Source organism: Asterias rubens, chromosome 6 (genome assembly GCF_902459465.1).
Source record: "Asterias rubens chromosome 6, eAstRub1.3, whole genome shotgun sequence".
Taxonomy (NCBI): domain Eukaryota; kingdom Metazoa; phylum Echinodermata; class Asteroidea; order Forcipulatida; family Asteriidae; genus Asterias; species Asterias rubens.
Window position 1 is genome coordinate 15,494,884 of NC_047067.1, and position 18,403 is coordinate 15,513,286.

General features: G+C 38.4%; 1 protein-coding gene across 3 annotated transcripts in view; it reads left to right on the plus strand.

The window, feature by feature from the left end:
- The window catches only part of LOC117291164 (band 3 anion transport protein-like), a 32,895-nt gene continuing 14,492 nt past the window's right edge, over window positions 1-18,403 (plus strand). The window contains exons 1-12 of one of the 3 annotated variants that reach the window (XM_033772723.1): window positions 1-86; window positions 6,692-6,817; window positions 8,103-8,265; window positions 9,097-9,368; window positions 10,070-10,269; window positions 10,822-11,003; window positions 11,540-11,691; window positions 12,071-12,251; window positions 13,643-13,778; window positions 14,994-15,110; window positions 17,103-17,223; window positions 17,963-18,358. In XM_033772723.1, coding sequence (XP_033628614.1) covers window positions 6,785-6,817; window positions 8,103-8,265; window positions 9,097-9,368; window positions 10,070-10,269; window positions 10,822-11,003; window positions 11,540-11,691; window positions 12,071-12,251; window positions 13,643-13,778; window positions 14,994-15,110; window positions 17,103-17,223; window positions 17,963-18,358 — 1,953 coding nt within the window. In that variant the 5' untranslated portion in view covers window positions 1-86; window positions 6,692-6,784. The remainder of the gene's footprint in view (window positions 87-6,691; window positions 6,818-8,102; window positions 8,266-9,096; window positions 9,369-10,069; window positions 10,270-10,821; window positions 11,004-11,539; window positions 11,692-12,070; window positions 12,252-13,642; window positions 13,779-14,993; window positions 15,111-17,102; window positions 17,224-17,962; window positions 18,359-18,403) is intronic. The other 2 variants (XM_033772722.1, XM_033772724.1) reach the window with 2 other exon arrangements.

Sequence of the window (18,403 nt, forward strand, 5' to 3'; positions counted from 1 at the left end):
GTTTATAGGTAGGCGTACCTTTTTATGGCAGGCTTTTCCAGAAAATTCAGCACTGCCGATGAGATTTAAGCCGCATTCTGGTAAGTGTGAGTAAATCCGATTAACCAAACTTTGTTGTTCAGAAGGAATGAGTAGTTTAAGTATGCATTGCAGGCTAGGTAGGGTAGGATCGGACAAACCAGTGCCACGACTTGAAATGAAAACCAGTCGAGCCATTCGATCACGTACACATTACGTTACATTACACGACACGGTCACGGTGCATTGCCCAATATCCGGTCATTCACAATTTCTGAGATTTCCTTACCCAAATGTACTCCTTTGGTTGGCCCTATGAAATTGTCGTGGTTGATAGTTTAGTGTGTACGGCTAGTGTTGATTCAGTAATCACTTCATGTCAATTTTAGTTGTCAGACAACGGAGGGGAGTGGGTGTTTATTTTGAATTTTGAATTTGATTTGTTGATTGAATGTTTTTGTTGTTGTTTAGTTAATTTGTTATTATTTCTTTTTGTGGGTGGGGGGGGGGGGGGGGGGTGGATGTCGGTAATAAACCGGGAGTTTTCATTCCAAAGACCATCACACACAGTTCCTGACCAAGATAAATCATGTCTGTATAAAGGTTCACCCGCCGACGCAAGATTAATAAAGTACAACTTCCCAAATACCAACTGGGACATGTGCAGTGTTCTCCAACCTATAGAAAAGATGTGGCGCCCCGCCACGCTTTCTGCAGCGAGCACCGCGCTTTATAATTGTCACCAAGCTTTAAAATGTGGTCGCCGCGTTTACATTTTTTAACTCTGCATTGTAAATTTACAATGGGAATAAGTGTAGAAATAAGGAAGACATCATTCGTTTCAGAGAATACAGATTACGATCATCACTAAAAACGATGCACATAAATAACCACATGGTGCTGGTGCATCCAGCCCACACACACACACACATCATGCATGGGCCTATACACACAACGTCTATTATTATAGTCCAAAGCTTACCAACATTCGCATTGTACTTAACCCACGAATTAGCCCCACCCCCAGCACCAACCTTTAATTTTAATTGTTGGAAAACACTGATGTGGGAGGGTACTGTCCATCTCCTGTCACAGAATACCCTTTATCTCGTCCTAACACTAAAAGGAACACTCTAGAACAACATGTCTTGCTCTTGGCAGAAACACAAAGCCAATAAAATTCTAGGTCTGATTTTTTTAAATTTTCGTCGCAACTAGAGGAGCTGCTCACAAAAGATCAAAGAAAGAGCATACACTAGCCTTGTCGGACCTCATTTAGAGTACTGCAGCACTGTATGGCGCCCTCACACTAAGAAAGACATTACCAAAAATCCAGCCAGGTTTGTCCTGCAGGAGTACCACTGAACGGAAAGTGTATCAAAAATGTTACAAGATCTACAATGGAAAACCCTAAAATGGAGACGACAAAGTGCAAGCCTATAGCTGTGTTCGCACTGGACTTAATTTGGGCAAACTAACCGAGCCAATGGGTAACTTACCCATTTCAAGTACAGGTAACTTACCCACGCTTAACCGAGCCAAAGGTGCCCAGGAAGATTGACCGAGTGCCCAAGAAGATTGATCGAGTCAGTTTAACCAAGCCAGAAAGCCAGTGCGGACGCGACGACTCGGTTAAATCTCCCACTATGTGTCTGTGACCCAAAGAAGCTGACATGTTTTGTCATGGAAGAATAAGATTTTTGTGATTATCGAACTATTCAATGTAGCAAAAATCAGGAATGCAACTCTTAAGCGCTTACACGACATCGGGTAAAGAATTGAGCAACATCTGAGTGATACTGCTGTTGCAGAAAGTTCACCACCAAAACAAGGATTTACCCAAAAAGTTGTTTGTTACGTGTACATCTCATTGTTGTGATTTTAGCACTAAGTTAAGGTTCGAACAAAGACAAATTTACTGGAGCGGGACTTGAACCAAGGACCTCAAGATTGACGTATACAGTTGTATCAGCCTCTACCAACTGAACTAGATTAAGCCCTATGTTGGCAGTCTCCCTATTAGTCAATATCTCTGTTTGGAGTTGCCAGTCTGAAGCCATGTTATCATTTAGTGGCCATATATTACCTAAGGATCACTTATTATACAACCTCGGAAGTGGCAGCCAGAGTTTATTAGCTGGTCTTTATCAATCAAAGCTTGTTAATGTGTGGAGGCAGCGTTGTGCCGTCTTTGAGGCAGCGAGAGGCAGAGGGTGAGTTAGGAGGGCGCCACCATGCGGCGGAGTTTGGTTATGCCATTCTAATGCCTCCGTCGCTGGTCGGTTGCTTTTCCGACTTCCAATTACAGGTAAACTTTCTTCTTTTTGCAAGTGTGATTTAAATATATAAACTTTAGGGCAATAAACCGGGTATAACAAACATCATTTAGATTTATCCATCAGCCCATTCAAGCTCTGGATTGTATTTTATTTTTCAGTAATTAAAGTTCAGTCAAAGTTGTAAAGTAGATAAAACTGTCATGGCGCCGTCCATAGCAACAGTGCTCTGCTGGTACATGTGCGTTTATTTAACACGAGCCTGAGGTTTATTGTATGTGGTGAATTAATTCCTGTAGTTAATGCATCTGTGAAATGGGTAATTTACAGTACAGTTATACGTATTAAGTCTAAGCAATGTGGGCATATTTTGACGAATTAATGGTGATCCATAGTCTAGTTATGCTACAACAGCGCCCTCTACGTCATTGGTAGATTGTCAAATTGGTACATGTATTGACATAGTGTGTTAATTAGTTTGCCATGGTGTATTATTTGGAGAAGGTTGTCTATTATTAAGCTGATGACTTTAAGACTTTAGAATAAATCTATATATTGTTCTGATAATTCTTAAGGGTTTTAGGCTAAGATGATCTGGATAATCCCATGTATATTGTTTTGACTGGTAGAAACCAACTGTACTGCTGGATATAATTGTTTAATACAGGTCTTACAGATACAGGTGTTTATTTCAAAACAGAAGGGTTGCAAATTAATTAATTGAGAGTTGCATTATTTCACACTCAGTATTTTACCTAATTGGATAGATTTTGGTGCACACACACTGCATGTATTTATCATACTAATGATTTCTTTTATTTTCTCTTTTCTCTTTTACTTGTTAATTGTTTACTGTTAACTTTGCATGCCATTCTAATGCCTCCGTCGCTGGTCGGTTGCTTTTCTGACTTCCAATTACAGTTACCAAATTAAAGAGTCAATCCGAACCCACTGATGTTTCGAGGTTTCAAATTATTTCAGGCCTCGTTCGTCACCCCCCTCCACAAATGTATAGCTAAACTACCATCAAAATAACTTTGAAACAACTGCAATTTCCTATGTTTTAATTAAATATGTCATTGACATGTATCCCTCTGGCATTTGCATTTCCTGTAATATAGTTGTGAGTGTGTGAGCAATTTATCTTTGGATTGAGATGACACCTCTGACCTTTGTATTTCCTTTGATGTCTTCCTGTTTCATTATTTATGGTCACACCGCCTACTCTAGAAACAAGTCATGTTAAATAATATCTCAGGGTCATTATTGCACTCTGTGTTAATTGCACCAGGGACCATAACAATTAGCGGCCTACAGAGTTGTGCAGTCTTAGTTAATCTCAAAGCGGTGTCGCTGGCAACAAATTGTGTCTATATAAGATTCTGATTTTCAATTTTAACTCAGATGTACAGGCCTCAAAATATTAAGCGGTGCCCTTTGCAAAGTTCCAATATACAAATTAAAATTGTCCCCATAGCAGTGCCCTTTACCGTAAGGAAAACTACTGTGCCCTTTGAAGAATGAAATGAAAGGTCTGGACGTGCAATGTGCAGTAGTGGTACAAAATCCAAGATGGTCTTTTTATTAATCCCTCTCTCTCCGTCCAAACGTTCTATTATATAGGGTAGTGGGGTACGGGGTGAGGTGGTTACAGCTTATTGAAGGGAAAGTATGATGACCTTTTTTGTACCGTTACCAGGCAACTTCCTTTTACTTCTGGTATTTTAATGTGCTTGTTGGGGTCTCAATAGCTGGATACAACACATTGCCCGTGTTCAAGTACAGCACCATGTCTACATGTCTATGTAGTTCACAAATGTATTTCTTTATCTTCTGTTAAACAAGAATTGGCATTGTGACCTTGTCGCTCTATATTTGTTGAGCTAAAAGGTTGATGTTCTGTATTGGGTGCAAAAGAGATGTTTGGCTGTATACCATGTCCATGTTCTGTAATACTACAACGTTGGACGATGAGTGCTTTCTTTCAGAATATAATCCGGAGAGTGAAATCTGTTATGGACTCTTGACTCTTGAAACTTAAAAGCCAGATTTCGCAGTGAGTGTTTATCTCCTGCGATAATACACAAATGAAATGCATTCAATATTTGATATAGGCCCTACATAACTCACACATAGATCGTTCGTCATTTGAACAATTTTTCACAATCAACACAAAAGAGAATGGAAACTTGTCCACCGCGGCCTATACTCTTTAAACTCAAAAGAAAAAAAACTAAACAATGTGGACAACTCCATGCATATGTTGTGTAAATACATGACTAACCTTGTCCCCAGGACATGACCTTGCCCCATTTGAAAAAAGAGCGGGGGAACGAGTGGAATCAAAATGGCGAAGACCGTTATGAAGTTCCGCAAGCTTCCTATGACTTATACATGTTTGGGAAAGTCACACGTCATGGCAGTAAATATATGGCTAAATAATGTATGCTCAGACACATGTTCCACCAATTAAATGTCAAGGATCTATGTGCAGTAAATAATAAAAGTGATTAGTATGATTTGGATTAATGATCACCTACATATTTTGTAATGTATTGGAGTATAAATTGCTACATGATGTTTCGTGCTTAAACCACTATAGATGCTGAATCACACAAAATGCTGTATACATGTACATGGTTTGTATTTTATGGTAGCCAGCATGCAGCGTTGGTCATGTGACTTAAGTCACATGATCATGACTATGACTGGAGTGAGTTATTGCTTCAGTAGACATGGTAGTATACCAGTGAGTCATCTGGGCTAATAGTTCCGATGACTCATATCACACTAAGTGGTCTGAAGCCACAGACCCGCCATGTGCTGTGTAGCTTTAGAGAGTAGTTTGAATCAAGGCTTCCTATTGGTTGAATTCTTAGAGGTCTCATTCAGTTCAAGGTTTTGATTGGTGGCTGTAGAGGTTCAACAAATAAAAACCAGAACGTTAAGCATTTTAGATGTCACAACTATCGGATGGTAACACCGCAACCCATCGACTGGGTACAGATTATCTGTTTGTGTTCTTCAATTGAAGCTTTTAGCTGTGAAAGGTAAGGTGCCAGACTTGATACAGTTTGAATGGTGATCTTTCACTCAGTTCAAAGCTATTCTGGAATGGAAACAATATTGATTCTTGAAAGTGACATGCATGTTCAATGAGGGGTCTGACTATTGACTACTTACACTGAATACAGACTTTAATAAGGTTTCCATTTTCCTGTTGATGGTAATACTGAACACAAAAACATTGCAGATGTAGATTTGCTTCTAGCTTGTGTTTTTATTTGTCCTTATTATCTTTAACCGTGACTAGCCGGCTGGACCAGTTAAAAATATAGCTTGTTGTCTCAGTAGTCCGCCAGCATTTTCACTGGTCCATTTTAGGAATGCTTTTTTTCACTTAACTAGCCAGCCGGACCACTTGGAGATAATTTTGACTGGTTCTTGGTGGGTTTTTTTTAAATTAATAATTGGCCAGTTGGTACTACTGTTGAGGGAGAACGCTGCTGTGCATAAATGTGGATTTTCTATTGTATGCGATGTTTTCATGTATGTTGACTTGGAGTACATTGACCTGTATCCTATTTATACATCCATCAATCATGTTTCTAATGAAGTAGCAACTGTACAGTAGAGAAACAGAGAGAATGTAAAGAAATGAATTCAAATGAATTTAGTGAATGTGCATTTAAGGTCAAACATGGTTACTTGCTTTCAATTGGTATCAATTGTATCATGATGGATTGCCAGATGTCACCGATATCATTATATCATTGCCAATTGGTGTGTTTGCATGCGTTCAGACATTATTAACTACGGTAAATAAATCTTGCAGGTGTCGTATTGTTTATTTTCAGTTGGATTCTAAAATGCTAAGCGAACTACAATACACATGTACATGTAAATGAATTATTGTAAGTTCAGACAACTTCAAATTCATCAAACTCAATCAAATTGGCTCTAGATTCGGTGAATGCAGTGCCTCAGCATTGTGTTGATGTGCAGCAAAGCAAATCTTTCTCTGCGTTACACTGGGCATTCCAGTTTCATCAGAGTCCACATGTTTGCTGGAGTCTGTTGGAGTCTAGTCTGTTGGAGTCTGTTGGATTATGATGAGTGCTCGCTAAATTATTTATTCATTAGACAGTCATGATGTACGTAATGGTATGATGTTACGTTTAACACTTGAGAAAATGTGATTCGAGACTCGAGATGAAATACACAAATGTCAAGTTCTATTTTTTGCACGCTGAGTGCACTTGATGATGCGTGTTCTACGTCCTTTGCAAGCTGTAACTAACAAAGTTTGAACTACGTATCAGATTGGCCTTGTTTTTTAATTCATTGGCATAGAACTATGTTTTGATTATTTATATAACTATCTTGTTTGTTTACAGACCCCATTTCAAGGGGAGCAAACTAATTGGAGTGATAACGACAACAACAACAACAGATTATAGCAGGTGGACTCAACCACTAATAGTGGCAACATGGAGGAGAGTGATGCCATTAAAATGACAGAGGTAAGATTCTACTTTAACATCATGTTTGCGACTTTGGTATCATCACATTTATCAGTTAGTACTTGTTGATAAAGAAGGGGTTGACAAATGACCATAACATGTCTCACAATGTAAGGGACTTTGTAACAATCATGGAAAATACTTGCACAGAAATTATAAGAATTCCAATTCAAATACTGCTTTGTAACGGGCACTACAAAGCCTGTAGGCCCCTACATACGTGTTGGTTTTGATTTGATTTCATTGTCGAAAATCAAAATTGTTTTCAGTTTGAGAAAGCTGAAACCTCAACGAAAAGGTGTGTTTTTAGGCAGTTACATGTTGTATTAGGTGGACTGGTACCACGCACAAAGATTTTGACAAATATGGAAAACCGCCAACATAAGGCTACATGTAGATAGCTCAGTTGCTTTATTCAGCCCAAAATTTACCAATCAATTTCTTGATAATAAGAAATAAATAGATCAAAATAATTTTCTTTTTAAATTCATTTGGGTGCACCTTTTGTAAATTACATTTTGAAATATTAGTGCATGTACCAATCAGATTACATTTCCATCATTATCTTGTCAACAACTTAACATGTGTTGATCAAGCTGAACTAATTATAAATATACAGGTACCAGGTTCTTAGTGCCAGGTACCAGGTTCTTAGTGTAGTACAAGTACCATACACTCATTATTGTACATAGGCTTATGCTATTTGGAAATTGTAGTGAAGTTAAAGTAATTATAGTTGTGATCCTGCCTTTTTTTCTACTGTATAGTTTATTTGACTGATAACTAAGCTTTAATGGAATTTTTAATGGTTGAGCACTAGTTCAGTACATTTAATTACAACCAGACCTGATACTTGACGAGAGCAACTGATGTGATTTCCTTCATGCCCCTGGGCATTGCCTTGATGCTGCTTGAAATATTCCAGTAAAAATGTACATTTACACACAAAAAACGCCTTGCCACATAAAAAGAAAAAACCAATAAGGCCTGGACTTGATAACATAAATAGCTAAGATCAATCTCAACTATGTGTCAATCTTGGTTGTTAAGCAAAGTCTGATGACACAATACAAATCACCATAGTAAAAATGACAATTTCATGCTTAGTAGAATTGAGCAGGATACCAGTCACAGATTTTAAATGTGACATTATTTGGCTGGTAACCCTTTGCTTATAACAGATGTACAAACTGTCTATTGTTGTTGGTCTCAAACATCTAGTATTCAGGCGACTGGTGCATTTGATTAATAGTCACTAACCCCCTAATATTATTTGGTTTTGCAGCTGCCTCATTCAGCCTCCACTGAATCAGCACGGGATCGTAACCCAGAGCTGGATGCAGAGATGGAGAAGGTGTTCCAGGCACCTGTCAAGTTTGAGATCATTGATACATCTGTGGAGGTACAGCCAGGATATAGTGGTCATTACGATGAGCAGGACTATGAAAGTAAGTGATTGAATGGGTTGGTGAGGGAGGGGACATTTATATTTGAAGTAGTATAGAAAGTTGTGTAATAATAACAACAGTGGGTTCTTATATAGTGCTCATATCCCTCACTCAGTGATGCTCAAGGCACTTCTGTATTCAGTTTTTTCCTGTTAGGTATTGTGGAGCTGAGTATGAGACCTATTCCTTTACAAAGCACCATGCAATAACAAGTTGCTTTGGTGCAATATGCAGCCAATCAAACCAGGAGCACCAAAGAACAAGCCGCACAAATATGCACAGGAAGACTATTCCAAAGAAATGGAGCAGTGTAAGAAGTGATTTTCGACCATAAACAATGGTAGAAGCTCTTGTAGTTGAAAAGCAGTGATTGATGATTGTAAAGTTTGAGTAGAGGAATTATGGTGAACAAGTTCAGGTAAATAAGCAGGAGATTGACATGTTTGAGCTTTGAAAGTTAACAAAAGAATAAAATAAAGTGTATGGACAAAACTTGGAGCCAATGCAATTCCAAAATTCAACGAGAAATGAGGCGAGCAACAGTGTTTTGTACTCGTTGAATTTTGCGAATCTGATGCATTACTACATCACGCTGAACCACCCATCTTCCAAGATGCTACCCACACTGGGTGATAGAGCATTCACTACTGCCGCTCTCAAACTGTGGAATAAACTCCCAATATCTCTTCGTAATCAACAATCTGTCAATATGTTCAAAACACTGCTCAAAACTCACCTGTTCTGTTAAACATTTATCTCTGTCAAGCGCATTGGATATGGAAAATGGGCTGTATAAATACATTATTATTATTAAACTCTTTTTTTTTTCAGGGCATCGTCACTCTGACCACCACCACCATCACCACCCCCTTAGCCCCCTCCGTAAGAACAAGAGTTTCCCAAGGATGGGACATCATCATCATCATGCTTCACCAAGCCATGGCAGGACAAGCAAAACTAGCTTCACTGATCATACTGACATCGGTCCTATAGCAGAGGGTGACACAGAGCTGGATGTAGAGGAGATTGATGGCAGGCCTGATGATGTACATGTTGAGGATGTCAAGGTCGTGGAGGAAGAACCAAGAAGAAATGTACCAAAGGTAGGAATTCATCACTTTAATCTGATGGCAACAGTTTATTGGAATGATTTATGAGCAGGGTTGTCAATAGCCTAAATTTAGGGCTGGCTTAATTTTGGATCCGAACATGGGGAAAATGCAGAACACACAACCCAGGTTGCGTCCAACACAGACACACAAACAGCCACACTGTTCTCCAATTTACAGGCTTGTAGTCTTTGGTAAATTGTTACTGGTGTGCTACAATGAAAACAAGAAACATTGAATGAGGGCTTTCAGAACAATGTCAAAGCACAGAGTAATCACCCCCTTTTGGTGGAATATACCTGTGCATTATGCGATAGCATACAAATGAGTTACAAACGCCTTGACCAAAGACTTTACTTAATTGCACATCACTGGTGTGCATGCTGAAGCCGTAGCTATAGCATTTTTGTTCGCTAGTCCGCCTCAAAAACCTGATTACGTTACGTCGCACAAAAATAATATTTTATCAGTGAGATATTTGTCAGAAATGGCTAAGTCCCGGTTGGTAGCTCTGAGTGCCAGCAGTACTGACCACCACTGACCCCCGTAGTGACAACCCTGTTTATGAAAGAGTTCAAAACCTAGTTAGGACGTTTTGCCTTATTGTTTGATTTTACATACTGATTGACCATTTGAAACATTCCACAGTTCATTACATTGTTCTTGAAACAACCCATTTTGATTAAATCCCGCAGTTCATCATCGGCGATCCTGACCAGGATCCAGACCAGGAAGACCTTGAGGATGAGGTTTCTAGTAGCTTGGTGATTACTCCAGAGTTAGAATCTGAGAATAGAGAAGACCTTGATCAAGTAGCAGATAGTGAACCTAAGAAACATCATAAACATCACCATCACCATCACCACCATCACCACAGAGACAAAGATGGCTCTACGTTAGTAATTTCCTCTTGATATGGGATTATTTATTTATTTATTTATTTATTTATTTATTTGCTTGTTTTGTTTCGTTACATCAGTGCAACAAGGGGTGCATTTTGGCGGTCGTAACCAATAACTCTTTCGATTGAGTTTGCCATTGGTAAATCATTGCCGATTGACCGAAACAGTTTTTGGTTATGACTGCCAAAACACAATCCTGAACATATTTCACATTTTCCATGAAACTGAATTTGAATATAAGGTTCTTTTTTTGTTTGTTTAAATAAAGCGTAACATTTTAAAAATTGTCCTTATGTATATGAAAGAGACGAGTCATTCACAATAAATGACGTCATAAGTCGTTAGCGTGTTTCGAGCAACAAAGATGCATCTCAGACATACCATCTGTTGCATTGAGAAATATGACATTATTTCCCAGGGATTGCACGCAATGCAGGTTTGCAACTTTGCTATTGTAAATTCTCTACCCTCTTGCACTATACCCTCAAATATTAGTACTCTTGTTTTACATAGTTTATTCTAATATGTTGAAACCCTCCATACAGGCCTGAAGATCCATCCCATAGACATCACCGACATCATCACCACAGAAAGCATAGCACTACTGATGTACCAGAGTTACGATATCGCAAGGGTAGTCATGTTAACCTAGAGGGTCTAACAAGGGTCCCTACAGAGCTGGATGAAGCCATGACACTCAAGGAAGCAGATCTGGATGACATGGCCAGTGAGTAGAAACAACCTCGTTCCTAGTGGTGCACTTTCTCGCTGTGCCACTGGTTTTTTTTCCCAGAAAGCTTTGCACAATGGTAATCCCTGGAATTGTGCACTGTCAAAAGACGCATCAATTCATAGAGCAACTGGCCCCTCTAATTCTTTTGTTGATCTTGTGATACATCTAACTGTATGCAGTTAACAAGCGCTAGATAGACAGGTTTTTAGAAACAAATTTATATGGCTCCTTATAAGTGTTTACAAGTTGTTTTGGCCCATTTAGCAGCCACTGTCTGAAACACTGTAGCCGAGTTCTTTTAAATGTAGTACACAAGACACGGAACCTACAGCTTTATGTCCTATCCGAAGGACAAAGCAATTATGTTAAGTGTCTTGGTAACGCACACAGGTGTCAATACAGGGACTCAAAACTACTCTCAGAAACACCAGAGCTTGAGTCTGGCCCTTTTACCTGCTTGGCAACGATACACCACTTCTTCTGTTTAAATTGAAACCACGTACCTGAGCATTTTTGTTTGATTTTCACAGTACATCGTTTGGCTGATGCTCCTGGTGTCCATAGGCACAGAGTAACCAAGAAAGTTAGCTCCTTAATCCACATTGGCCAAAGAGCATCTGAAGTGTCCCTCGCAAAGTCTACTGTAGCAAAGAAAAAAGAGTTTGATCATCGGCCACACGAGGCAAGTTTTACTTTATATATTTTCATCTGCTCAGGACTATAAGGTCCTTAGTGCAATTTGAATGGATTTCATAAATTTGTTTTTGCATATTTTGGAGCTCCTGTTAAATGGAGTTTATTGATCAAGAGTGGTCAGCAAAACAAAACATTTTTTTTCCAAGTAAAACACTAATTTATTATTAATATTTTTCTTTTCAAAAGTGTACGCATTTTCATTTAAGGACCTTTTGATCATTACATATGAATGATGTGTACTAAACTGTGTAAGTGTAATGAAAATCTATGCGATTGTGTTTTGTGTCGTACAAAAAGTACCTAAACCCTTTAAATTTAAGTACACTTACCTACAATTATGTTGATTATTTTCTTCTGATCGTTAGGTGTTTGTTGAGTTGGATGAGCTTTTTAGGGTTGAAGGTCATGATATGCAATGGAAGGAGAAAGCTCGTTGGATTAAGTTTGAGGAGGATGTTGAGGAAGGATCTAACCGATGGGGAAAGCCTCACGTGGCTTCATTGACGTTCCACAGCTTGATTGAACTACGCAAACATTTATCTCATGGTAAGATTAATGAAATAATCTCTTGGTTTGGCTAGCATTTGTAGGCTTTAAAAGTGGTGAAACTGAACAATGCAGTGGGTGAATTGTTTGGGTTTTGTGACATTTCATCCACTAACCTACATTCATAAATACCTAAGACAGTTTATCCATTCTGATTGGTCGAGAGGGCATCACGAGGTGTTGTTTGAACGGATGATATAACACCAGTAAAAAGTGTTGAAACATGGGTTTGACATGCGCGCTTGCACCTGTGCATATAAGACAGTTTCTTCATATCTATTGGTCGAGAGCAACAGCCGGGACAGTTGTGCCACATCACGCGATATGCGGGACGCCCACATCATTGCCTTATAAGGAGTTGTTTACCCAATCGGGCCGAGGGCCTAACCATTTCATTGCTCGAGGGGTGTTGTGTTGAAAGAAATCATTGAACAACTACAATTTTTGCATTTATTTTACCTTTTGACCCAGAAGGTATTTATGAATGGGAATCAAAGTGTGTTGAATCGGTTTTCAACTAGTGGTTTAAACCCGCCGAGGCCTGGTTCTTGAAAATTTACCTCGACTTCGTCTCGGTAAAATTATCAAGTCCAGGTCTCGGCGCGGGTTTAAACCACTAGTTGAAAACCTCTCCACCACACATTGATACCCTTAATATATACCAGCTCTGCCAACATTTGCAGCTTGCAATTTGGGAGATTTTGTACAACAATCGGGGAGATATTTAGAATTACATTCAACATGGTAAAGAATTTTTGTTCCATATTCAGGAGTTTTTCAAATCTGTACATATCAGAACATGGAACAAGAGGGCCATTTCAGTGAATTCTCGTAGAATCAGGGAGAGTTGACAGATCTGGGCCCAATTTCATAGATCTACATGCACCGTTTTTTCTTTAAAAATTAATTTTTAGCAGACATTAGCAGGATACCAGTCAGAAATAGTGCATGTGGCATGATATTTTGGCTGGTAACCTTACTTCTGGTAAGCATGATTTTGTTGAGCTTAGCTAATTTTTGTGCTTTAGCAGCTCTATGAAATTCAGGCATGCAACACTTCCGCGTTTCTGCGGAATTCCGCGTTAAAAAAAATGATCGGTGCTATAAAACAAAACAAAACAAAATACAATGTGCAACTTCAATAATGTAAATAAGCCTAGTACATGCTAACAATGCACCTAAGAGCATACAATAAACCTCAACATTTTCTAGGGTACCATTGTGGGTCTCATGTCCCGTGGCGTTTCGGTTGCCTCGCACTTGCGTTGTGCCGTTGAAAATTTTCCTCTTTTTTTTCAACGGCCAGTTGCATGCCTGTAAATTGGGCCCAGGTATAGGAGTATCTTAGTGATGTAACAAGTAACTATTTTTTATTGTGTATTGTATTGAAGGTGCAACTCTATTGGATCTTGAGGAGAAGCATTTGTCGGATATCTTCCATCGTATTGTAGAGCAGATGATCATCTCAGATCAAATAACGGAAGAGAATCGAGGAGACATTATGAGAGCATTGCTTCTTAAACACAAGTAGGACTTAACTTTAATTCGTTTAGATGTATTCCCTCACCATTCTGTTGGCTGATCTCTCTACTATGTTGACGTTTTTATCTCATTTATAGTTGACTCTTGTTCACATGAGGTCTTCCAGACTAAACTGTTATCATCTAAACTTTGTCTCAACTCTTTTGTCTTAACGAGAGTTGACTTTAATACAGAATTGTTATTAATCATTGGGCTCAAATTAGACATTGATTGAAAGCGTGGATGGTTCCATAGCAATTTTATTGCTTCATTTGGTAATTATCAACAGGTAAACCAAAACATGATCCTGAAGCCCCTCAGTTGCAACGACGTCTCATAATCAAAGCTTGGGGAAAATGTGTCTGCAAGATTCAGAAATGTATTGTGCAACAAGATGTGCAACAGCAGGAATTGATCTTCCTCTTAAAACAGTCCAGATTGTTTTCTTTGATATAATTAACATGTACTATTTACACCAATGCACTTGTTCTATTTTTTCTGAGGAGGTTTTGCACTGACTGTTGCTGCACACTCTTGCATGATGTCTGTTTTGTTTATGCACCCAAAATGTTGATTGCTTGATGTTGAACAAAGTGCATAGTCTCGGATGTTACATGTTTTGTATGTTAAAGTTTTGCTGGACGCTGGACGGTGAGGTTTACTTTGAAGTTGCTAGAAGCTTTCAGCAGTTATTAGTATTAGGTTAGGGGGAAAAGACATTGTTCTTCACATGATAGTCTTTGCTTCACCCTAATCAATCTAAAGCATTAAGTCCAACCTACTTACTGCTGAGTAACTTATCGCTTGCATCTGTAAAATATAAATTACCTAAAAGCTAATTTCCTGTCAGTGAGCGCAATAATTACACTTTTTTGTTGACATTGATTGCATTTTCTTTCTATGTACATGTACATGTATGTACTCATTTGAGTTTATATTTGGCATGAAATAGATTGTTTGATAAAAGTCAATGCACTGTATAGGGAAACGGGCATGATATTCTTCCTACTTGATTTTCTATTTTGTTTGCCCTTGGACAAATTATGCTTAAATAGCCTGAAATATACATGTATGTACTATGTAGGTTGGCCCTTGTACTTGAATATTCCTACTTTTTTTTCCCAAGGACCAAATATCATGCCTGGGGAAAGCAATTTTTATGAACCCATTACTTTAGTGATTAAATTCATGACCCTTGACCTGACCTTCCCCTGACCTTAGGCACGTGCGTGAGCACCATGGCCTGTTGAAGAATCTATCCACAGTCAGCTTAACCTCCATGATGGGTCATCACCATGACAACATGCAACGAAACAGCCAATCAGAAGTCAATTTCAGGTGTGTTTTTTTATTGACGAGTCCCAAATTCCAACTGTATATTGTTTTTTTACCCTAGGTTGAAGCAGTTGTTGGTGGATATACTAGAACATTGCTGTCAATCTGTTCATGTTTGACAACATTTGAAACTTGTTATTTACCAGAAAAAGTAGTGCACTTGAGGGCATACAGACCTGTTTACAGACACTAGACACTATTGGTAAATGTCAAAGACCAGTCTTGTCTCATGCTGTATCTCAACGTATGCATAAAATAACAAACCTGTTAATATTTGAGTTAAATCAGTCATTGAAGTTGTTAGATAATAATGAAAGAAAAAACACCCTTGTCACTCGAAGTTGTGTGCTTTCAGATGCTTGATTTCGGGACCTCAAATTCTAAATCTGAGGTCTCTAAATCAAATTCGTGGAAAATTACTTCTTTCTCAAAAACTATGGCACTTCAGAGGGAGCCGTTTCTCACAATGTTTTATACTACCAACTTCTCCCCATTACTCGTTTACCAAGTAAGCTTTATTCTAATAATTATTTTGAGTAATTACCAATAGTGTCCACTGCCTTTAACCCTGTGACCATGGCAATCAACGAACCTGTGCATATACTTGAATCAGCATTTAAAGAGAAGGTATACATTTGGTTGCTATTCTTAGATGTACAATAGCAGCTTTCGATAGTATAAAGAATTTTGAGAATCATTTCATGTTGAAATAATGTGGTTAAGGAAAAAGATATCAGTTTTTCTGCCCAAAGCTTGAATTTGAGAAATGTTACTGTCAGAAACGTTTCCCAGATTGTGTATTTCAATTAAGAATTATTTTCCACGGGACTAAACCACTCTGGATTTTCAACAATATCTATATAAAAAAAACGCTTCCACCTTTTGAAATGAAATTTTCACAGGTTAGTTTTGGTGTATTTATAGATAAATTAAAGTATTAAAACAGTCGAATGGTTCCAAAAACCAAAGGTATACGTTCCCTTTATAAATAAAAGAAGTCCAAATATTTGCATGTTGGCTTCTTTATTTCCATACAACCCGATGTCAGTAGATTTAAAATGACTGAGGTCATCAGTATTAATTCAGCTTCATTTCAAAGCATAAGCCAATTTACTATTGCAAAGAAGCATGCTTGCAGCTCACAAAGGGTCTATACGTGTTATTCAAGTGCTATATTAGCAAATCACCGCATGCAATGGTACACACACACCAGTTGACAATTTGTCATCTTTTGCAAACTATATTACTTTCTCAACATGCTTTACATCTTTCATGTTTGCTGGGCTTCTTCTTTACTATGAGTTTTCACTTATGCACACCTTCTTGTGTTTATCAGGGATATACTTTGAATGTTTTTCATCACATATTTCAGCAGTGATTTCTAATTTTAAGCAGAGGCTTATTTTATATCAAGACTACCATAATTTGGAATTTTTGGGAATAGAGTTTCTGGCATTAGTATTTCCCTTAAAATATTATTTTCAAAAGCTGTCCCTCCAATTTCAATGTTTTCGGAAAATCTGTGCCTACATGGTCCAGCAAATTCTGTGCATTGGAGCATTTTGTTTACTTGAAAAAAGCTACCATTTGCTTGGTTTTGTGTATATTTAAGAAAACAATATCATAAATGGGAAAATTTTCCATGAGCAAATAGAATCACAAACTCTATCAAAGAAAATATGGAGTTGGTCATGAATGTTGCATTCAAACCGGTTGGTAGAGAATATTCAGAAATGTACACAAAACCGGAAAGTTAATTTGTTTTCAGTTTGTTATGATATGCATTTGGACTACAATTCCGGCCAAAATGCTTGAGCCAATGCACAATAAACATAATTTCCCCTGTTCCTCCTTTCAATGTTGTATACGTAACCCCAGCTTTAGCTCAATATTAAACAAGGGCAGGGGCCCAACAAGGTATGGCCAGGATTGTACCTCCGTTCTAGGGTATATTAATTTGGCAGTATTTTTGTAACCTTATTTTTTACTTTGTAGACACATGAATGATCGGCATGGTAGCATTAAGAATAATGTATCATCAGCAAGCCTCACTGATAAGGAGAGTGTAATGAAGAAACACGCCACAGAACCAGCTGATATAGATTTACACTATGAGGTAATTTGATCATAGTCCTAGGATTTTTAAGCACTCTATTTATTATTTGTGGATTTATTTGCAAACCTAAAAATGATTATTAAGGGGAGAATTTCAGAGAATAACTACAGATTAGCAGGATTTTATTTTTAAATGATGATTGGTTAGTTTTTTTGCATTGCCTGCATCCATCAAGCGTATTAACTGTTTGGTTAACGGTTCTTCCTGTAATCCTTCTTAGGATGCCTTTAAGTTTTCAGTAGCTTCATGTTCTAAGGTGTTCATTCTTGTTTCTGTTTACAGTTGTTTTCAGAAACTACTTACCAACCTGAACCACCCATGGTATAAATACAATAAACAGTTAGCAGCCTGACATTTCAACCCTAGCAGAGTCTTTCTCAAAGGCTGAATGACAACGCTACAAACATGAACTATTTTGTAAAGCACCTTTGTCATCTTTTCAGGGGGATTTTGGCGCTATATAAATACTGTTATTATTGCATCTTATCACAGCATGCATTTTCATTTGTTCCGTTAACTCCCCGAGTCAGGCTACATAGAGTAGCCTTTGATCTCAAGGATCTTTTTTTTAGGTTTCTCTCTGTTCCCAAAAGTGTTGCTCTCTGTAACGGATCTACCCTCACAGTTGTCACTAATTTCATAGTGCTTTGGGAATGGTGTCAAAAGTAGAGCCCCAACCACCACAGGGGCTACTTACACTCTCTATTATTGTTATTATTATTATTTATTATTATTTCAGAATGAAGTGAGATCACCCATGCTGATGCCATCCAGGGAAGAACTAGACATAACGACTGTGGATGATGAAGCCCCTATCAACTCCAACAATACAACTCCCCATCGACCCCTCCACCTCTCCCGCTCTGTTGGCAAGAAGCTTGATCAGATGCGACTGGACGGAATCATGAGAAAAATCCCTGTTGATGCTGAAGCCACATCAGTACTCGTGGGTGAAGTGGACTTCTTGAGTAAGCCAGCGCTGGTGTTTGTACGGTTGGCTGAGGGGACAATGCTGGAGAACTTCTCAGAGGTTCCCATTCCTGTGCGCTTTGTCTTTGTTCTGCTTGGGCCAAGCAATATGAATGTAGACTACCACGAGCTTGGACGCTGTTTCTCCACTCTGATGTCTAGTGAGGTTTGTCTTTTGGAAGCTCTTTTATTTGCCCGTTACTGCAGTAAC